The 23,785-nt window shown below is 38.9% G+C and overlaps 1 protein-coding gene and 1 long non-coding RNA gene across 2 annotated transcripts; one reads left to right on the top strand and one right to left on the bottom strand.

The window, feature by feature from the left end:
* The first annotated feature begins 12,615 nt into the window (after positions 1-12,615).
* On the top strand, positions 12,616-17,711 carry LOC119733139 (E3 ubiquitin-protein ligase TRIM56-like). The gene is made up of 2 exons (XM_038206713.1): positions 12,616-14,334; positions 16,869-17,711. Exons 1-2 carry the CDS (start codon positions 13,062-13,064, stop codon positions 17,498-17,500), a joined length of 1,905 nt encoding a protein of 634 aa, XP_038062641.1. The 5' UTR covers positions 12,616-13,061; the 3' UTR covers positions 17,501-17,711.
* Positions 17,712-17,955: 244 nt separating this feature from the next.
* Positions 17,956-23,199, bottom strand: LOC119733141. The gene is made up of 3 exons (XR_005271670.1): positions 22,853-23,199; positions 21,709-21,829; positions 17,956-18,104 (listed from the first exon to the last, which is right to left on the bottom strand). It is a non-coding gene; the product is annotated as an uncharacterized LOC119733141 (long non-coding RNA).
* Positions 23,200-23,785: the final 586 nt, after the last annotated feature.

The raw sequence follows: 23,785 nt of genomic DNA, 5'->3' as shown, positions 1-23,785 counted from the left end.
TTTTATCTTGATTTGAAATTTTGTTTACCTCTTTTTTTCAGACTGTCAAATATCCCTTCAGGTTGAATGATTAGAAATCAATTCGATTGAAGCTGAATTTCAGAAAGCTATACAGCCTCAGTTGCCTTGATTTTGGCCTGACTGCCACCTTGAAAAGTTCCCACACAAATAGCAAATTTCTAATCCAAGTTTTTTCCTTACAAAGCAAATAGACTTCCTCGTCTTTTCAAGAATTTAATTGCACACCTCTGTTTTTATTGTTTTGCATTTTGGTTGCCATTTCAGAAAACTTGAAAATGAAATGAAAATCATCACTTCATTTTGGGTTTCAGCAAAAATTATTAATTTGTTTGCAAAGTATCAATATTATTGTAAAAATTAAATGTTCAAGTAGACTTTTAAGTGTTTAACCATTCACTACTGTATGTAGATCTTAGTACCGTAATTTTCGGAATATAAGCCGCGGCTTATACGTTGAATTTGCCCATGAAAATGTTTACTGCGGCTTATACACAGGGCGGCTTATACGTCGAGCCTTGAAGAATAAAAATAAGATTCACATGTATGTGTATTTAATGTACTGGTACAAGAAGAGATGTGTTGCTGAAATGAATTATAAATTAAGAAAGTCATTAACAAACCGAAACCACGTCTCACGTAAAGGTACCGAGCGGTAAAAAGTACGGTGATGAAAGTTGTCTTCGACACTTGCAACCAGCCGTACGTGATACTGGTACAGTGCAGCAGCGATATGCAACATGCTTTCCCCCCAGCGGACCACACCATTTGTGGTAATAAAGGGGTGTTCTTTCTTGGGAACAATAATTACCAATATTTCCGCTGTTTAAAAAAAAAGAAAAAAGACGACTAAGGCGAGGCGTCATAAATAAATTAACCGTTCGCACGCGTGCGCACGCGTTCCTTCCCGTTCTGAACGGCCCCCGTTCCTTCCCGTGCCGAACGGCTTTTAGAACGCGTTCCGTAGATCGTGCTTGGGCAAGCTTCACTGAGGGGGTATTGTTATGTTAATCAACCGTTCCTTTGCGTGCGAGAACGGGAGCAGCACAACAAAGATGCGAAGAACAACTATGTGTGTATACTTGTACAGAAAAAAAAATCCGTTTTGGTTTGGAATTTAAATCAGATTTGGAATTTGAAAACCCGATATCGGAGCAAGCATTAAATAAAAAAAACATTTCAGAGTTTAGACAGCACGAGCAGGTATGAGGAGTTTGATAAGATTTATGCCTTTTTATCCTTAAATATCGTTGTCTGCCGCTGGGCGGGGCGAAAAAAAAAGTATGTATGGTCTAGGTTATATTAAAAATGCGGAGATTGGAAGGGTTAAAAAAATATTTGGTGGGCGGCTACATGCTCAGAATAAAAGCAATAACATCGTTGTCGGCCGCAGGGCGGGGCGAAAAAAAATGTATGGTCCATGCAGGTTCTATTAGAAAATGCGGAGATCGGAAGAGTGAATAAAAAAATTCGTGAGCTACATACTCAGAACTATCTTATTGGTGGTAAATTTCGCCTTCATAGCATAACGATCTGCCCAGCTAGCTGTTGCACTGTGTGATACTATCGACAAATTCCCACGCTGTCCTTACTTGGCAAGGAGCCAAACTTGTTATCGTCCGCGCCCAGAAGATCCTCTCGAATTGCCAACGGCTGTTCACTGTGCCTACTGTCGACTGATGCTGAGCAGCATCTAGGGGATCGCGGGATTTCACCCTGCTTCGAACAACATCTTCGACAAGGCCATCCCATTTTGCATTAACCCACTTGATAGTAATTTTGTTGGTCGACATCTTTGCAGGAATGTAGAAAGCGTCTGGACTCGAGAAAGTTTTTTTTCAAATAAAGACAGGGACAGGTTTTCAGAGGACGCCAAGGAAATGACGCTTTGCTTCGAACCAAATCACAAGGCGTTACCGCGCTATTCATAGCCCAAGACGAACCAAATCACAAGGCGTTACCGCGCTATTCATAGCCCAAGACGAACCAAATCACAAGGCGTTACCGCGACAATGCATAGCTCTAAATGTCATTGTGAAGGTTTTGTGATGATTCCGCGAGTAGGGGGGGGTTTGGGTTTCTTTTGAATCTGGCTAATTGCTAGCACGCATCACTTGTTACCCTGGAGAATACATGTACCCTGGCAGGGAAAAGAAGATTAACACCTTTGCATGTTTGTATGTACATGTACATTTGTTGCGTGAACATTCATGTACGCCTGCAAATAATAGTTCCCGAGTGAGTTCTTTTTTTAAGTATGAGTTCACTACTTCGAGTATGAATATGAAGATATTGTGAATGAATATTAAATATGCCAAAAAGTCGTCTATTTTACTATTACTATAATTGTTATTTTTTTAATTATTATTGTGACGGTCAGAACAGTTGGGGGGGGGGGGGGTTCACCCTCTCGATCCGCGTCTGGCATATCACTTAACTACTGAAACAGAAGCAGATCTTTACTTCTTCGCGTTGTACATGGTAACATGAGCACGCGCTGTCTTTATTAAACCCAATGTTTTGCTTTTTTTAAGTTGCCAAAAAAGAGAGCTGGCATGTGCATTCCTCGTTTACGTTAACAATTTACAGGTAGATGGTAGATGATAGATGATAATTTAAGGTCGAATATTCAATGTTTCAATATGCAAGAAACCCACGACAGACTGTCCTTTGTACTCCACTCTTAGTTTATTTCTTGATGGCCCTGACCCCCCTGTTACCAAGCAGACGAGATGCAGTCTTTGTTCCCAGTTATTGCCAACGCGTGGCTCTGTTGATGGGTCAATTCATGTCTTAGTGGTCGGGTATATTGTTCAGTGTTTTGGCAAGTTTTCCCTCACCCAAGCCGTCTACAAACAACCCGGGACACTTCATGACGTTCACGGAAGCTCTCCACTCCCGCAGTATTCCTCCATGTGAGAACCTACCCCTCTTTCGTCAGAAGGGATTGGGAAGGTGCCAAGTTTCTTCTTGCAAGTACGTCTTCACGAGCAAGAAGGACAAGGACGATCATCGCATAAGGAACCATCCCAGACATCACTGTTCTTAAGACCCGTATTTTGTTCGTCATTTTAAATCGTTACAGTTTTCACAAAGGGACGAATTTGGCAAAATATTCACTTTTTCCAATTTCATTTTTTTCCGTCAAAATTGATTAATTTAATCGATACCACCAAATTAGTGAAGATTTGTTTCGTCGAAATCTATAAAAGTGCTCTAATTGTTATATTATTATATACATGTATAACGGAAGAGATTTTATGTGCAAAAAATGTCAGTGTGCGTATACATCAAGATGCCATGCACCGACCTAGTAATTTAAAGAGGATCTATAAACCAAAAAGATTAATTAAGGCAGCCTGCCGCATGCATGACGTACTGCATGTTTAGGAAGCCCCTCCAGGCGTTTTACATGAAGTATAATTTTTGAAGGTACTGTACCCCCAAAGACAACGAAGCCATAAAATAGTTTGTTTCAAATTAGAGTCCAGCTTCAAAATAGCGTCGGTCGGTAGGAAACTTGTGTTTGAATATGCTGCTGGTCATGCCTCGGTCGAAGTGCATTTATACATGTGTATATAAATGTGCCGCATAGCCACCAAAATTGCCCGCTATAAGAATTGCATATACATGCTTTCATTTCAGACATTTATTTGAGACGCATTATACCATGATACTCACTGGAAATGGTGGAAACTTTGAAAGCCAGCACAATCACGTGCAAAGTGAAACACCAGCGTGATTTGAATAACAATGTGGTCGGCGTGCGTAAAATGCACAGTACTTTCCACTCATAGTCCACCCATGGTCCACCCAAGCCCCCTGCGTGCTCTGTCGAGGTTGGTCCGCTACAAACACAAGCATTTAATTCTCAATATATATTCGCGACTTCGGAAAATGTCTTTCTGGAAAAAAAGTTCTGATTGTTTTCAATGCTGTTGGTGACATGTTGATGCTGCCGAAGTTCCGACGTACCATGCATGCACCTTCTGTCATTATCATTATACGGCGGTACGGCCGGTGGGAACCATGCCATTTTGTACTGACCATGCTACACTACTGCATGGCCATGCGCGATTGCGAGTACAATGTACATGCCCGTGTATATGCATGGCGGCCTGTCAGCACGCCGGCGAACACAATCATGTACATGTACATGTATATGTAGGCCTATACACAGTGCAGTTAAATAATTGTGAGGGTCTATTACTTATTAGTATTAGATTTCAGTTTTGTTTGATATTATTTTAATTTTTTTTTGACGTACAAAGGCCACGCAGCGAAACATTTCAAGAAAATGATACATGAAACAGCCGTTTTGCACGACTTGGGACTTCCCCCTGAGCACGCAATTCCCACGTTTTATAAACAGTCAGCCCCCGGGCTAGCATTGCATACTACATAGCATGTAAATGCAAGAGGCATGAGACGGGTTACACGACGTACAGCAGGGGGCCCGTTCGCACGCGGGAGGACGGTGCAGCGCATGAACCTCGCACCTTGCACGACGATGATCAGTTGGTGGCAGGAATTACTGAGACTTCAACAAGAGACAACCATGCCTGACCTTTTAAGATATTCCTGGGCAATTTAAAAGCCAGAAACCTGGGCATAATTCGTTAAATTTTACCACGGAATCTACTGAAAAACGCGTTTGCAGTTCAGAAATGAAAACAGACGAAGAAGATAAAGTCGTTTTAAAATAAAAATTGAGAAAACCAGACATATTACACTAGATCGTATCCAACCCAAAAAATAATTGAGACGTTTAACACTTATTTTATGTAAAACGAAGTGCGAGTATTCTTCTTCTTTTTTGGGGGTACAGGCACGGAAATGTAAATTAGCTGGTACGGTACTGCATATAATGTTCACAAAAACAAGTTTAAACATTGTAAAAAGTTTGCTGACTGATGTTATAAACTGGCCTTGTACACACGATCAGCGAATTATAAATCGAATATGCAAGGTTTTTACATACTGATAGTAAAGTTTGCAAAGGACTGCTATCCCGGTTCAAGGTGCCCGTATTTTTATACGTCCCCCCTGTACTGTACGGGCTAGCCTGTAGCGACAAGAAAGTTTGTCGGATACTTTTAGTGCCGATGAGCTCTTCGTGTGTGCACAGACCGTGACTGGCCTTTTGTTGTATAAGAACGCGTTCGGAACGGGATGCCGTGAGCACTCGTGCGAACGGGAGGTAGATGTAACAAAAGGCCCCGTTCCTAGCGTGCGCACGCGTTCGAACGGTTAATTTATTTATGACGCCTCGCCTAAAATATTTATGGCGTTCGAAACATTTTTTTATTACATAATCAGTTGTTCAACGTCACAATATATTTTGTTTTCTTGAAATGTATTCAAGAAACGATGTAAAACTCAAAAGAGGGACTAAATCACCCCTTACAAAATTAATGGATTCATCTATTAAAATGTCCGCTTCGTTTTGACTATTTCCGAAGAAAGTTACGATCGAAACTTGAATTTTTATCGCAGCTACTCGTCAGTAATCGCAACAATTTGATAAGTTTTGATAAGTTTTGAGGTAAAAACGGACCTGTTTATTCTTTAGGACAAAACAAATCAGCATCTGTTGCCACAAAGCAAGATTTGTAGCGCTCCAGTCTGACCAGTCAGACAACACACGGTGGGTTTCATACTCTCTCACGTGCTGTGGGAAAATGTTGTCATCCAACGGCGTGCGTGGCGCAGGCTGCCGGGCTATGACGGGGCAGCCGGCAGCAGTTCCCGGTGTTTATTTCTCATCAATTCCCATATTTGTTTGTAAAAGTATCGATTGTAAATGATTTGATATAACTTTTGTGGTCCTTTAATAGCTTCTGTAGTGTAAATGGAACTGGTTCAGAGCTTTTTGACTAGAATTTGGAGGCCTTACAAAATTGAAACCGCAGCGGTCGGTGCGGCTTATACGCCGGTGCGGCTTATACGCCGACTTCAAATCTTAATTTGCAGATTTTTGCGTGCTGCGGCTTATACGCCGCGCGGCTTATATTCCGAAAATTACGGTAGTCACAAGACTTGTAAACTCCCTTTATGTATATTCTTCAATTTGTTCCTCATAGAACTTACAACTACTCATTGTATAACTGTGCTATCTCTACATTACATTTTCTGATAATAGAAATTACAGCCTGTACAATTTTAATTATTCTGTTTTTCTGTTAACTTCACCTTTTAAAGCCATGTAGGATCATTTGCAATTACCCATATAAGTACCTACCGATTTAATGACAGAAACCTCAAAGTGAAGATAGGACTGGTAACAAATACCCTGTGAAATAATTCCACCTGAAATGGTATTGTCAGAAAACAAACATTGAAGGTGGTTTCAAAATGGGGTGCCTACAGAATCCAGTTACGAGATCCAAAGACTTGTGCATTATGTTTTCTTTGTTTTCTCCAAACTGTATAGTAGCCACTCAGCTAAGACTTGAACAGAATGCTTGTTATGCACCCTACTTGAAATATTGAGCACTTTTGTTGCTTCGGGAAAAAAACCCTGCAAAAAGCAAATGATCTTATGCACAATGTACCTTTAAGCATACACATCACTATGAAAGTTTATTAAAATTAGTCTTTTATATTCACTCAGTTTCTTAAAAAAAAATGTAGTTTTTTTCTCCATTTTTGTAGTTTTTCATAGAAATCTTGTTATTTGTTATTATTTACAAGCTTTGTACATTTGCATTTATATCAATGAAACACTAATGTGGATGATCATTTAATCATCAAAATGTCTGCTAAAGATGAGCACAAATACTTATCCTATTAATTTGGTTTCCTGTCTGAATTCACAGAATAAAGACTTGTGTAAACTTTACTCCCAAGGGATTATAATGTTGATGGAAATTTTTATTATTTTCTTTGAAGGTTAAAAGTTCTTTAAGTGTGAAAGGTTACCCTCATTTTAACAAATGTTCAAATCAATGGTATTGAATTTCAGGAAGCTATGGCCTCAGTTGCCTTGCTTTTTGCCTGACTGCCTCCTTGAAATTTCCTGGCATTTTCAAGAATTCAATTCCATACCTCTGTTTTCATTGTTTTACCGTTTTGGTTGCAATTTCAGCAAACTTCAAAACAATGAAAGAATTACCTCCTCATACAGTTTGAGTTTCAGCAAAGAATTATTAAATTTTGGTGACACTGTTCAAACTGTTGTAACAATTACATATTCAAATTCACTTGTAAAATCAGATGTTTTGAAATGAAATTAGCAGAAATAAATTCATTCATTTATTCAGAATAAGAATTCACTCACCACTCTTTGTAGTTCTTTGTAGTCACTCTTTTCTTTATCTAAAATGTAAAAAGAGAAATCATGTTTGAAATAACTATATTGTTATTCCACTTGGAACCCTCAACCCCAAAGAAACCCACAAAGTGAAGTCTCCTGAATCCAACAGAATCCCACAACTCAGATGAACCATACAACAGAAATGGACCACTGTGGAATTTGCTTGAAACTATCACATGTGGTTGAATGTGTGAATAACTGTAATTTTTCCCAAGTTTCTGCAATTACCAAATGTCCACTCATTATTTCTGGATTACCTTTGTTTGATACATAAATATGCAGTCAATTTTATGAGTGGATTCCAGCCGGCCAAGTAAATTCCAGATTTCTTGGACCAGTCTGCAAGTCTTCATAGCCGCATGACAAGGTCAATGGTTTCACCTTTTCATCAGACCCCCAACAATAAAAGTTGTACAGCGCCCTCTTTTGACGATGGCTCTCCCTCCCTTAATTATTGAGTGTCTGTGATTTTTCTGCATTTATGATATTAAAAACTGTTGATATAAATAAGAAAATTATTGCCTCTTTGGCCATTTTTCATAAAAATCCCGACACAAATTTCTTTCAGAATCAGTTCTGTAAAAAGGATTTTAAAGATCATTTTTTCGTTTCCCTACAAATTAACTTTGGCTGTACCTTGCAATTTGCCAGCTGGAACCCCGACCATGCAATACGGTCCGTGTTAGTCATCTTCACTTGATGACTAATATGGGTCATTCTAGACATTGAGGGTCCCAAGTGTGACATCATTCCTGTGCCTGTGACCTCTGACCTTTGTAATGTGCCATTCAAGTATCATTACAAATGACGTTCATTGTTGATTTGTTGGGTGGGTAGTTTGCTTACATAATCGCTCTTGAAACCTGACTGCATTAAGGAGTGCATGCAGAATACAAACCAACATACATGTCAGGTGTAACACGGACAGGAAAAGAAATGTTTTTTTTTAAATTTATTGAATGCCCCATATGCATGTATTGATGAATGGGATTCATTTGTTTTTTTCTTTTAAACTTTTCAATGGACCATCCACCGAGACATTTTTCCTTTTTCATTTTGAAAGAAAACGAAGATACCAGCTCCTCACAGCTGCTATAATGAGTGCCATTACTGGTTTTTTCTTACATAATTATTGTCCAGCAGGCCAGATCATGCCACATTGAATGTAGCACTACCTAATTGTGTGATGTGTCCATAATTATGCTTATTGAACAGCGCCCCCAATAGTCAGATGGTGTTCAGCCCTTAACTACCCCCCCCCCCCCAACATCAAAACAAATGTGAGATTTTACAAATTAAACAAATTATTCATATTTTCTTCATTGTTTGGTCAAAGTTTCGGTCTCGATACATGTATATAATGACTTGATCTGAACTCTCAAAATCCAACCCGACCTGACCTGACCCAACGCGACAAAAAGTAAAGGAGAAACCGACCCCAACTGACCAAAGTCAGTTTTGGTTTGGGTCAGTTTGGGGTCGCGTTTGCACAACATTAGTCTGGACTACATCACTGCATGCATCAGGGGCGGAGCTATCTTGCAGGAAATGCATGGGATGGGAGGGGGATATTTATGTTCATTATGCCCCTGGGTCTGGGGGCATGCCCCTTCCCCCATTCCAAGGCAATTTGAGAATAACTTTAGGAAGTTTTGGTCAAATTCTGGTATTTTTATATCATTTTTCAGTGGCCGAATGGGAGCTGGGGGGGGGAGTTTTACACCCCTCCCCCCCTTTAGATCCACTGCTGTGCATCATCCCCTGATTACATTCCTCAATAACTGACTTCAGTTGTACTTACATGAGATTGTTTATCTGCAGTAGATTGACAAAGATGGCTGGTAGCAGGCTGGCTGTATCTGCCTTTCTCCCTGGCTGGGTGAGCCAGGACTGTTGAAAGGTTGCCATCATCTAGGATGCCATGAAGGTTCTGATGTCTCTCATGGAAATCTCTTCAGAAATCCACTGTCTAAGCCCAGCTCAATGGGTAATCATTCTCAATATGAATTACTCTCAACCCTCAATGGACTGGGCGATGTTCCCAAAGTGTGGACAGAAGCGCACTGTCAAATAAAAGTAGACATGTTTCAAGTGTTTCATTATGCAGGGTTTCATTTAGATCTCATGATGCATTCTTATTACATTTCCCAATGTCACTGTTCTGGGCATTCATCAGGCAGCTTGGGTTCCTACACTCTGCCTTGACTTGTCTCATGTTGAACTTGAATACAGAAAATACAGGCAAACTCTTGAAACACTGAAAACACAGACTATCAAAAACAGAATGTGACATTGGTGGCATTTCTGCAGCTCTTTATCAAGGGTAGCATCTCTGGGTATGGACTCCTTGCACAAGTACCCCCTCAACGGTTACAAAGGGAGAGTTGGGGGGACCACTTGAATGCATTGCCAACAGCGCCTGGCACTCATGTGAAGATGTTACAGGTTGGATAAGATTCAAAATAAAATAAGTCATGCGTACTTTGCGCAGTCCGCACATGAACCAGTACGTGTAGGCAGTATGGCCCTCCCACTGGGGCTCTCAAAAGTGCTGCAAAGATCTTGAGAAAATGAGGCATCAGATCAAATCATATGCAATGATCACTGTCAGGCAAAGTCACTTACATGTACTGGCTGACAGTCAGGCATTGACTGGCTTGTTCATCAGGCTATAGTTCCAAACCACTCAGTTGGGTTTCACATTCAGTTGGCTTGTAGGACTGCACTGGCTGGCCAACTGACTGACAGACTGACAGACAGGTAGTCATCAATGGTCAGAAGAGATGAACGTCTGATGTTGCTCAACTCACATGTATTCAATTCTGAAAAACAAAAATCAACCCAACAAAATTATCATTGGCAGTTTGGAAGTTTATAGTTTGGTAATGATGATTTGGCTGGTACTTTGGCACATTGCTGGCTGTGACTTAGCCTGTACATGTACATGTAAGCCATGGACCATTTGCACAGTTCTGATTGTTTCTCTGTGATATGGCTGGAGTTACATGCAGCCTTCTTGACAGAAATCAACATGAATGGGCATTTTGAGATGGAATATAAATCATGCGACTTTCAGCTTCACTTCTGCTAAGAACTACTTGTTCATCTGACCTCAAAATTTCCAATTAAAATATAAAAATTTTAGGTTATCTGGCCTATGAAATCTGAATCACACTGAATTTACATCCGAGATAAAATTATATTACGCAAAATTGTCACTGCTTGACCGTAAAATTGTCAAGGAATTAACTTGGGTTTGTTGACCTACCAAAGTACAGACAGCAAAACAATTATCACATGACACAGGATCGTAACGAGAATGAAAGACTAGGCTTATCAAGTCAAGGGACAAAATGGGCTGTGTGAAAGAACAGAAAGCATTATAATTTACAACCTATTGAAAATATTGCCAATTGATGACTATTGCAAAAATCTGACCTCAACTTCTGTTAAATCGGTGGTATATATAACTATTGAGTCAATTCTAACACAGGAGTCTGTGACTCCAGTATTTGGTGCCTTCAACGTGAACTAGGGATACCTAGGGATACCGTTGACTTGGCGCTCCACAGAACCAAATTGTTTGCTCAGTCAGGCGGAAATCACTAGAGCAGGAAACAAACTCACTTTTTTCAACCTAGATTTGCACTGTCAAGGAGTGATTAAAATCAAAGGTGTTGTGTGCAAAGTTTGTTCCTCAGAATTTACTCTTTTGTGTGATACCAAAATCAAGACTGTATGTGCCAAAACAAGAAAGTTTTAATCTCTGTTCTTTTTTGGCCCCTTTTTATCAAACTGCAAGCCATTTCACCACACGACCAAAGGCACTCCATACCTCAAATTGAACTCTGAAGCAGGTCACTCAAGTTTTGTAAAGGGACCAATTTGAATACACCACAATGGATTGAAAAACACTCTTTTCAGTTGGTTGATGACGTATGCATGGGTGCGGCAAACATACCAGCAATGCCAGCTTGGTGAAAAGCAGTGAGTATCTGTGTTGAGGGTGTTTAGTGTGTTATTTCCTCGTCCACTACATAGTCGCCTATGGTAAGGAAGGGTGAAATCAGAGTGAACAACTTGACTGGGAGGAATTTGTTGGGATTTGAAAGGAAATATCTGCAGTTGTGAGGTGAGCTGATTAACTGACATTGATTGAATTTGTGGCCTCAAGACCAGAGGAATGACAGTTTGCTATAGACTGCTGACTGTGCAGTATTTGTTCTACAAAGTAATTTGATTCATGGGGAAACTTACTGATTTCAAATATTTGAGTTCCAATCCATAAGTGCAAAAATCAAGTTGGAAGGCAAGTATGAACTGTTTGTTCAAAAATTAAATACCATCCATTTTCCAAAGTTTTTTACTCTCTTATATGATCCATTTTCGTTTTAAAAATTATTTGGGTCCAGATAAAAATGGCTACAGCTCTGATGAAAATCAGCTCCCATCTTGAGTGTGACATCTGCCAAGACAGATACACTCAGCCAAAGGTGCTGGATAACCAGCACAGTATGCCTTGGGAAATTACCCCAAATATATATCATTAATTAAACAATTGTAGTTTCAATGCACTGTTTGAGTGTTTCAACATGATTGGTCCCCTCCTCTAAAACTCTGCACTTTTCACACTCCCACAAAGGTTTGTGTAGATTGAGGACTTCCCACTGTCCTTCTGATGGCTTTTGTTTGGGTAACTTTTGGCAACTCCTCTCATTTGATTTGTGATGGTTTCCAACTGAGGACATAGTGTCCTCTTATGTACAGTCAATTCTGTTGACAAATTTAAAACTGAAAAAAAAAATCGGTCAAAATTAAAATTCAAATCGATTGAACATTTTTCATCAGTATTTATAACACTGGAGAAAAGGAAACTGCAGTAAGTGTGTGGAGTAAAGAAATTTGAGAGAAATATTTTTACACCTTATTTTATTTGGTGTTTGAACAAAATGAGTAGAATTATATGATTTGAAAATTTAGCCAAATGCAGCATGTACTGAACATGAAGACAGAATGCATGAACCTACATGCAGTATCTAAGGTCCAAAACTCAAGTGTCAAGTAAATATGTAGACAGATAAACAGAAAAAATCCCAAGTCATGTCACATGACTTGATGACGATGATGTGTTTGTCCTGCGCCATCTTTACCAGATCCGCCCCATACTCAATTGTTTGTGCTCTTTGCGTCAAATTGGAGAAATTTTGTTTTAAAGTGATTTGACTAGAAATTTAAAAGTGGTAAGAAAATATTGTCAATTATTTTGAATGAAGTTAAAGGCTAGCTTACAAGCGTAGGAATCACACTTTGCTTTCAAAACGTGAAGTGTACGCACAAGTAATGTTCTAACAAAAACCTATTCAGTAATATTTAAGCGAAAAAATCTATGGTGACTTGCATACACTTTTGTCCATTTCAATATCTGAAATCATTTCGGAAGAGAATTAAAGATGTACTCTCAGTGCTCTTCAAAACTTGAACCGGAATTCCAAAAGGAAATAAACGAGAGATTTGTTCATTTGATGTCTCGCTCAAAAGTGGATATCTTTTGTCTGGCTACAAAATAGCAATTTACAAGAAACATTATACATGCAAATATGTAGTTTTTATCCAGATGAAACACCAATGGACAGCACATCTATAATGTATAAAAGTCACATGTTTCCGTCAAGTTTTTTTATTGCCCTTATAGTAACCCTTCCATTTTATTATTTAAATACAGATAAAAATGGCTACAGCTTTGAAAAAGATCACTCCCCATCTAGAGTGTGACATTTGTCAGGAGAAATACAAACGGCCCAAGGTGCTGGATTGCCAACACAGTTTTTGCGAGACATGTCTGGAGAAATACTACACTAGCAGGTATGCAGGTCAGCCTAAGATTCCTTGCCCTGTATGTAGACGGGAGACGGTACTTCCAGAGACACGCATTCAAGGCCTGAAAACAAATTTCCATTTGATGGGAATAGTTGAGGAGGTCTCACTCCAAGAAAAGGTGGCTTGTTCAGAAAACACAAAGGTCATCTGTGAGATTTGTGATGAGGGAAATGAGGCAATGCATCGTTGTCTGGACTGTGCACAGAATATCTGCCCAAACTGTCGCAAGACACACTTGCGATGTACTGCTACATCAAACCACACAGTGGCTACTTTGGAGGACATTCGTCAGGGGAAGGTAACAGTGAAAAAAACACCAGAAGAAGATGAGTCTAAATGCCAGAAACACAAGGGGGAACTGAAACGGTTTTACTGTGAGACATGTGAAGAGTTAATCTGCCGAGATTGTACTGTAGTAAACCACCGTGAACCAAAACATCACTACATTGAGTCTGGAGAGGCTTCTCGCAAATACAAACAGTCACTGAAAGATACATTTCCAGACTTCACCACAGGCATCAAAAACCTTGAACAAGCTTTGACCACTTCATCACAAGCTAAGCAGAAGTTCACACAGAACGTCACAAAGACTGTGAAAGCTGTGAAAGACAAAGCGGAGAAAATAAGAGCTGAGATAACAACTCAAGAGACAAAGATGATTGTAGAGATCAAACAACTCCAACAGGATCGCAACAGAACATATGATGAGCATCAGTCAACACTGACAATGATGCTAGAAAGTAAAAAACATTCTCTAGGGACATCCCAGGATATCATTAACACTGCATCTGACAGTGACTTTTTGTCCCTATACCCAATCATCAGTAAAGACTTGAAATCACTCAAGAGTCAAAATCCTCCCCAGATTGATCCAAGGCTTTCATATCTGAGCTTCACCCCGGGTCAGAAGATTGGTGAAATCAATCTGGGCAAGCTGGCAGTCAAAGGCAAGTGGGAGATGTGTCGTGAGATTGGTAAAGGGGGGCGTGGTCCAGGAGAGTTCAGTGGGGCTGTAGATATTACTGCTACTCAACCTGGTGAGATTGCTGTGGCAGACGTTATGAACAACCGAGTGGTCATCTGCAGCAATGAGGGACAACACAAGGGAACCATTCCCGTACAAGGTAAGTTTCTTTCATGCACATGTTCATCAACACAACTTTCATAATTGTGTGGAAATTATACGTCAGTCTTCCATGTGCACATGCAGATCTGACAACTGAGAATGAAAAACAATAAATTACTGGCAAGGAACTGATGTGCTGGCAGTGCTCCCCAACATACTTGATTTTGTTCTCAACAAATATTCAGGGTTTTTTTACATGAAGGCCTACAGGTTTTTAAAAAAAATGGCACAAAAAACCACACACACACAGACACACACTCACAAAATAAACAAAACTACAGCAAAACTTCTATTTATTTTATTACTGATTTGTGCTTGTTTGGAAGAAAAACTTTTTTTGGGGGGGGTCTGTAACCTTTAGAAAGAAATGTTTATTTAAAGTTGTTTATTTTTTAGTTCAAAGAGTGACCGTTTTGTCTCGTTTATAACTCCTGAACAAAGCAAGAAATCTTGTTCACATTTTGTGATCTGATGAATCATACGTTGATGAACCATTTTTTTGGGTCCTGTGTATACATGTGAAGTTGCTTGACCTTCTGGGGTTGACAGTCAAAGTTATACTAAAAGCAGCATGAACAAAAAAATGGAATTACTCCCTAAGGCCAAAAAAAAAAGTCTCCGGTTTATGGTATGCGCGCGCGTCGCCGTAGCCATGCGCGTCGGAAAAAAGGAAAAAGTTATTTTTTTAATTCAAAACCGCCAAACTCACTGGTTTGCCTGGAATTCTGCTGCTGCACAATTTTAATGTGTTTTTGGATGGGGTTATGATTTGAAGCAAAAAAAAAAAAAAACAGGTAAAAAAAAAAAAAAAAAGCCGCGTCGCCGCACCACTTTTGGGGCAAGCTCCATACCAGAAAGCGGAGACTTTTTGGGGGGGGGCCTAACGGGTCAAGGTATGAAGAAAAAACTGTGTACAAATATGCACTGTTGTACAAAGTCATGACATCATACAATGACACCACCATATCAAATTAAAAGTGATTTAAAGGGCATTTAAAAGTGGGATATTATACAAATATATTGATGAGTGGCTCAGAGTGAAATAGGAGGAATATTATCGCAAGATAAAATTTGGACTTTTCCTTTCTTCGTGAAATGGAAAAGTCCAGATTTTACCAAGCGATAATATTCCTCCGATTTCACAATTTTAAGCCACTCAATATTAATGTTTGAGATCCTGACATATTTGATACATTTGAACCTTTATTTTAACATACAATTGGTGGAAAATGTATTTCTTTCTTCCAAACCACCCCTTCACGAAAATGTTTGAACCAAACTCAGCAGCGCTGGCTCTTTGGAACAATACGCGATACGCTATGCTGAACACGCACACCAGCATGCATTTACATACAAATACCGCGTCATGGAACAAGAATGATCCTAACTGTTGAATAGTACAATGTATTTCCATTGCAATTCCCATTCCCCATGGGCGAATGGGACTTTTTGAGCCCCGGCGTGAATGGGAGCAATAAAGCATGTCATGTCATGTAAGTTCCACCGATCAAATGACAAGGATCTGTACATGTATGTCAATATAAAAATGTCTACACAACCATCCTTGACAAATTGGCCGTTTGTGTGTTTTTCTTGCAAGAACAAATTTTGAGGGTCAAATTTTGACTCTCAAAAGTGTGTAATTCCATGTCAATTCAACACGATTTTGGACTTGACCCTCACAGATTGAAACATTATTTGGTGTGATGATTGGCCTGTATGAGAAACCCCCAGAACTGATTTTTTTGTAGCTTGGCTTGTTAGACTCTGAGATACAGGTCAAAGAACTTTTGACTAATTAGCATGACCTCCGAACTTTCAATACTTGTATCTCCAAAACTATAGCAACTATACAAAGCCAAATTGTACATCATATTAAAGCTCTTTGAATGGCCTCCATTCATAAAATAAAACCAAAATCATACCATAAAGCACAGAGAAAATGCGCTATGAAATGACCTTTGACCTTAAATTACAAAAAAACCCAATATGCTTCAAGTTTCTATATTTTCAGTTGTTAGTTTATGATGTAAGCAACAATCTTGGAACAATTTGTGAAAGGTGTCTTAAAGTTTGCAGGAACTAAATTGTTATTGTACAGTTTGTTATTATACAATTATTTGATGACTAAAAATGGGGTTTATGTTGTTCAATTAATGATTCATTTGAAAATTGAACAACCTTATTATTGCTAAAAAAAATTTAGCGATCCGGGTAAATATAAGACTAATCTATTTTGATGTTTGAACAATGAGAATAGCACAGAGAGTGCATCAACTTTATAAAAGACTTTGCAAAACTGTATCTCCAAGACACTGCAGTTATTCACAATTATACATGTATGGTGGTTGGAAGACTGCACAATGTTCATGTAGGCCTATTAATTCTACATGACCAGGCTTTAAGGCACGCCATGTATTCATTATTATAGGTAGGTTATCATAGGTATTTATATTTCATGAGGACTGAGAATAGTGACAGTGCATTTATATACTGTGCATATGTTACATTTGAGTTCTTCTTTACCCACAGGTCCAGTGGCAGTTGCAGCCATCCACAATCCTGAGCAACGCTTGCTTGTGTTGGAATATGGAAGCAAGTATGTCAAGGTGTTCAACATGAAGGACAATACTCTTGTTATGCAGTTTCCAACGATGCTCAAGCATCAGGTAGACAAGACAGAAATGACCCTATCAAGTCTAGCAGTAACAAAGAATAGCATCTTAGTAGGCGACGCCTACAATATGGTGTGGACTGAACACAAAGCCACTGATGGTGAGATCCTATGCACCATACCAGTGCAGACTCCACCTCGCTACCTGGCTGTTGAAGACAACACTGATAGAGTTGTGGTCAGTGGAGGTGACACAAAGAAAGTGGATATTGCTGATAGCAAAGGTAAAACAAATGTCACCATCCGGCCTACCATTAATGGTAAGCCAGTAAAGCACTGCCGTGGTGTATGCTGTGACAGCTCAGGCATCTACCTTATAGTGTACCAAGGTGTGACTGGCACTGGTCATATTCACCACTATGACCTAGATGGCATGTTTCTTGATTGCCTGGCTCAGGGTCTGTTTGCCCCATGTGGAATGACATTCACATCAGAGGGCCAGCTGGCAGTGGCTGACCTCCACTCAATCAAGATATATCACAAGGTGTGATGTCATCCAACATGACATTGACTAGCAATCATCATCATCCCTACAGCAAATGTTGAGGATGAAATTGTCCAGTCATTACAGCACCAATCAACATTCATGTCCCACTCATATCACATCTCTCCTCAAAAAATCCAAACTGCCAGATCCCTCTGATGTGAACCATTTTACCATACAAATTTTCTAAATAAACAGTGCATCAGTTACATTATGTTACTATACAAAGTCTTATATAAACAATGTATTGACTACCGTTACATTTGATTTGATTGGGGGACAATTTGTTTTAATCTTATGTATGATGACTTTAATCTATTTGTCTAAATTAAATGGTAAATTTGAAAGGAGAGGGGAGTTTAGTGGGTGTTGAGGTGTTTGAATGTAATGACCCCCGCCTCCTCAACCCAACACCCCTCCCTCACCCAGTACATGGATTGCCATCAATCTATCCAATACTTACCAACTTTCTGTGGTGTTTATGAAACCCTGGCTTCGTTGTGGCTTCCGCTTCATCCCTGGCTCTAGATTCCTTAGAATCCTACCACATTCAAACTCAGTGAAAATGCACCAACCATCCATTGGCCTTGTGTGACAGGATTTGGTGTCTCTAAAGAAGAAAATGGACCAATATTGCACTGGAGTTACATCAGGGGACAAAAATCATGCAGCCTGAGGCCAAAGCCAGGGACAAAGCCAAGATTTCATAAACACAATTAAGATTCTTAAATTGTTCCTGATGGAAGTTGCTGTATATATTCTGCTATCTTTATAACCAATATTTGAGAAATGTTTAGGATCATTTCGTTCTTGAGATTTAACATTCTTAACATTTATTTTGAATAATAATAACTTTACAAATGCATTACTCAGTTCTATTTTGTGTTAGGACTAGTGTTCAAGATAATGCATTACTCAGTTCAAATACGTGCATATTAGTGTTCAAGATAAGCCTTTATTCACTCAGTTAATTTGGTGTTACTTTTTGCAGTTTCATGTACATATTTAATTAATAAAACGCTGCTTTACAAGTCAATTGACTTGTCCAAATGTATCCTAAAGATGAGTGACAAAGCTCATTCTATTAATGTGGTTTCAGATCTTCATTCACAGAATGGAGAATTGTGTTGACATTGTTCATGAGGTTTATATCTTGACCTCATCAGAGGCTCTGCAATCTGCATAGTAGAAGCCAAAGCTGGATACAAAGCCAAGATTTCGTAAACTCCCTGAAATTCTGAAATGTGTTCCTAATGAAATCTACATGTACATGTTGTCCATTATATATTGTACTTTTGATAATAGAAATTTTGAGACAGTTTTACAACCACTTCATCCTTGAGATGTAACCATACTACAAATATTTTGTGAAATAGTATTGTTTGAATTCATTTTAAGCATACGCATCACCATGATAGTTAGTACTCAGATTACTGTTCAATGTAAGCCTTTATTTACTCAGTTTTGACATTACTTTTTGCAGTTTCCGTTTACGCATTCGAATTTACGATGCATTTACATGTATATTGAAGATAATTTACTCATTGAAATGTTTGCTAAAGATGAGTGAAAATTAATTTAGTTTCCTGTCATAATTTACAGAATGAAGACTCATGTTTATAAGAATGTTTTTATCTTGATTTGAAATTTTGTTGACATTTTTTCTCTGACTGTTAAATATCCCTTCAGTTTGAATGATTAGAAATCAATTCGACTGAAGCTGAATTTCAGAAAGCTAAGCGGCGTAAGTTGCTTTGATTTTGGCCCGACTACCACCTTGAAAAAATTTGTGCCCCACACAAATAGCACATTTCTATTTCTTACAAACCAAATAGATTTCCTCGTCTTTTCAAGAATTAAACTGCACACCTCTGTTTTCATTGTTTTGCATATTTGGTTGCAGTTTAAAAAACTTGAAAACGAAAAAAAATCATCACTTCAGTTTGGGTTTCAGCAAAAATTATTAATTTGTTTGTGAAGTATCAATTTATTGTAAAAATTAAATGTTCAAGTAGACTTTTAAGTGTTTAACAATTCACCACTGTATGTAGATCTTAGTAGTCACAACAAGACTTTGTAAACTCCCTTTATGTATATTCTTCAATTTGTTCCTAATAGAACTTACATCTACATGTAGGTATCTCTACATTACATTTTCTGATAATAGAAATTACAGCCTGTACAATTTTAATTATTCTGTATTTCTGTTAACTTCACTTTTTAAAGCCATGTAGGATCATTTGCAATTACCCAGATAAGTACCTACCGATTTAATGACAGAAACCTCAAAGTGAAGATAGGACTGGTAACAAATACCCTGTGAAATAATTCCACCTGAAATGGTATTGTCAGAAAACAAACATTGAAGGTGGTTTCAAAATGAGGTGCCTACAGAATCCAGTTACGAGATCCAAAGACTTGTGCATTATGTTTTCTCTGTTTTCTCCAAAATGTATAGTAGCCACTCAGCTAAGACTTGAACAGAATGCTTGTTATGCACCCTACTTAAAATATTGGACACTTTTGTTGCTTCGGCGATAAAAACCCTGTAAAAGGCAAATGATCCTACATGAATGTACAATTCACCTTTAAGCATATACAAACTCTGAAAGTTAATCAAGATTACTTTAAAAATAAGTCTTAAAATTCACTCAGTTTCTTTAAAAAAAAAGTTTGGTAGGTTTTTTTTTCGTTTTTGTAGTTTTTAATAGAAATCATGTTTATTGTTATTATTCACAAGCTTTGTACAATTTGCATTTATATTGAAACACTAATGTGGATGATCATTTAATCATCAAAATGTCTGCTAAAGATGAGCACAAATACTTATCCTATTAATTTGGTTTTCTGTCTGAATTCACAGAATAATGACTTGTGTAAAATGTACTCCCAAGGGATTATCTTGATAAACATTTTTATTATTTTTCTTTCAAGGTCAAAAATTCTTCAAGTGTGAAAGGTTGCCAACCATTTTAACAAATGTTCAAATCAATGTTATTGAATTTCAGGACGCTATGGCCTCCGTTGCCTTGCTTTTTGCCTGACTGCCTCCTTGAAATGTCCTTGCCTTTTCAAGAATTCAATTCCAGACCTCTGTTTTGATTGTTGTACCTATTTGGTTGCCATTTCAACTTGAAATTAATTAAACTCTACTGTACTTAATTCTATTTAAATTAATTTACTTGTAAAATCTGAGGTTTTGAAACGAGCAGAAATAAATGCATTCATCCTTTTTGGTCCCTGGGATCAGGCCATTTATTAGCAAAATTTTATGACTAATCTTTTAAATATTACTTTGTTGAACTAAACCTTAGGACATCTGAAACTCTGACTTGCACAGCTGGTAATTGTGCCTTCCAGCTCAAACAACTGTAATTTCTGATGCTAAATTTGTGAAAAACAGATAAAATAATGTTTTGGGCCACTGCTCTCACCAAAAATGGCTTCATCATGACCTGTTTTCTCTTTTTACCATCTTGATAGGATGAGTAAACAAGGACAAACATGGTTGGTCCCAATTGTATCCGCATTCTTGGTTTCTGAACGCATATTGCTTTAAGGACACCCACAAAACTCTGTGACTGTACCCTATTTGGGGACAACGAGTTCAAAACACATACACATGTAGTTATAAATTCTTTATTAACCATGCCAGCTAGCTTGGTGAACAAAGTGGATTTTCATTAGTCTTTCAGGAAAAGGGTCCAGAAGTAGGCTTGCGACTATGGTTTCTCTCTATGAAAGTGAAGCCTTTTCACACTAGACAAATCTCCGGGTTGACGTGGGGTTGAAAACATGTATCGTTTCACACTTAAAGAATTTCAACCATGTGTCAACCCTGCATTAACCCCGAGATTGATTTCGCCCCGGGTTGAACTCAACCCTGCTCCAGACCAGGGTTGAGATTTTCAACCCGGGTCGAAATTCTGGCCAGGGTTGCAAACAGTAGTGACTGAGCATGATAAGCTTGATTTGCATGAAACAAGTGTGAAACGATGCGGGGTTGAACATGGGGTTGAAATACAAAACTCAACCCAGGGCGGCACTGGGTTCACCCAGGGTTGATTTCAACCCAGGTTGAGAGGCTCTAGTGTGAAGAGGGCTTAAGATTTGGTTCTAGTTGTCCTATCTCCCCTCCCTCCAAAAAAAGTCTACCCCTCCCCCTCCCCTCCCCATGAATGGGGCAACTTAATAAAAGATCACGTTGGACTTACCAAGAAGTGACTGCTTGTAGTGACGGCCATCCCACACGGTTGCATCCTTTCCACACGACCGCCATACAGGACTGCTTTGGCTGATTCCCAATTTTCAGGGTCAAATAACATCATTCAAAGTCTGTTGGTTAAAAAATCAGAGTCTAAATATTTTTTTGAGTGTTCCAACACAGCATGAAGTAGTTGAGTATTTTTCAATGAAATAAATGATTTGGATTACCCATGAAAAAAAGCACAAATGAAAACAAGGCTGGAAAGGACGTCCGCGCACAAAGTTAAAAAAAAGAGGCCAAAGCATGTGTGCGCCGCTGCGATATAGCGGGTTGTTCCACTCAGATATAGGGGCGTTTCGACTGCGCCAAATACACAATGTATGTGCTAGTCTATATAATAGACCATGGCAATCTAAGCCATGCTCTATAATTTTTGAACAGATTTGCTGATAAGTTATGCAAGACAACCGCATCTTGACCTCTAGCTTTTTACCAATCAGTGGGTGCTTTCTATATATCGGGTCTTCGGTCATTCACCCGTTGTCGCGTCTAGACATGGATAAAATAAACTCAGCTATAGACACAGCAACAAAGGCCTTGGTCACGCGCTCCATATTGGGGAATGTTACGCGATTGCGCGTTCTAATTGACTGTTTCATGAGTTAGACTGTGAGTGCCTTCTGCGTGAATGCTTAACGCATGAAACAGTCATCTTGCTTTCCACGACAATGCACCAGACGAAAATTTAATTGCCTGTACCTGATAGCGGTATGGTACCAGTACCTACATGGTGCACACAAATCTTTTAAAAGAATGTTGCAACCTGACGCTTCTTTTTTTTCTATATATCATCTCAATGAAGGTCATTTGTTGCAAAAATGATGATAAGTGTTAAAGACATGAATCTGGGACTGAGAAATATTTCCAATTTTGTTAGGAAATACTTAAAAAATGTTCTTAGTCTCCATTTGTACACAAGCGTGGAATTGGAAGTGGCTTCAGCCTCACCCCCAGGTTGCAACATCTTTTCCAGATTTTTCAATTGTCATCACGAGATAAATTACAATTAATTGGCAAATTAACTACACACAGTCAGTCTATGGAGAGTTCAGTTTCTCATCCAGATTCATGTTTTTCAACCTTTAACTGACCTTATCTGATGACATCGTCAGACCCCCGTAGCTGGAGTTACCCAGCCCTGAGTTTTATCATTGGGTTGTCTATAGGTAACTCCAGCTAAGACCCCCGGCGTTATTAGCTGCGTCGAGCTCGAGGATACACGTCATGAATTCAGGACGCAATTGACATTCTTTCGAAGGTTTCTAGTACTAAACTAGTTATCCTGTAAATGCCTATCACAATTTTATGAGTCTGTGTGTAAAACCACGGCCAAACAATAGCTCCATGGTCAAAACAATTGTTATCTGATGACACCACGACGATCGACGTGCCGCATGCGCGACCGATGGTGCATCGAGGGATGTATCAAATACTGAACAACAGGTGGCGCAGGCCACATACTGTGGGAAACCAAATCGGAAAATACGTTCGCCGGGGGGAGGGGGGGGGGGGGGGGTTGTGAAGATAAATCTGATTTTCCCAATCTAGTTTTCCGTGCCTTTTTTTCTACAAAAGATATTTTAAAAATCATCGAATTTATAATGAAATAATTATTAAACCGAATTTTTCCAAGCAAGTAAATCCGTGGCAAGCATCTCTATAAAGAGCTATGAATTCACGGTCTTGACAAAAGCATAAAAGTCACAAAATGTTTGGCAATGATATTCTGATATGGACGGGTATGGGTAAAGAAAACATCTGCAAATATCTTTAAAAGAACAATGACCAAACCTTTTGTGTGCCTCCAATGAGACCCATAGAACCCTCCCTCTCCGGCCTCATGGGACCCCAGTTACTCTACTGTTGGCTGTTGAGATGTCGGCTTAATTCTTTCCTAATTAAAATTTACCAGCACGATCGGTTCCATACAATCTCAGCACTGCAGTCATGAAACTGTCGTCGTGTGACCGGTATGACGCACAATACAAAGCATTGACCTCTGACTCGGGCTTTTCCCGAAGAAT

The sequence above is a fragment of the Patiria miniata genome, unplaced genomic scaffold (genome assembly GCF_015706575.1).
Source record: "Patiria miniata isolate m_02_andy unplaced genomic scaffold, ASM1570657v1 HiC_scaffold_25, whole genome shotgun sequence".
Taxonomy (NCBI): domain Eukaryota; kingdom Metazoa; phylum Echinodermata; class Asteroidea; order Valvatida; family Asterinidae; genus Patiria; species Patiria miniata.
The sequence above is the reverse complement of the archived record's forward strand: the minus strand, read 5'-3'. Positions and strand labels throughout refer to the sequence as shown.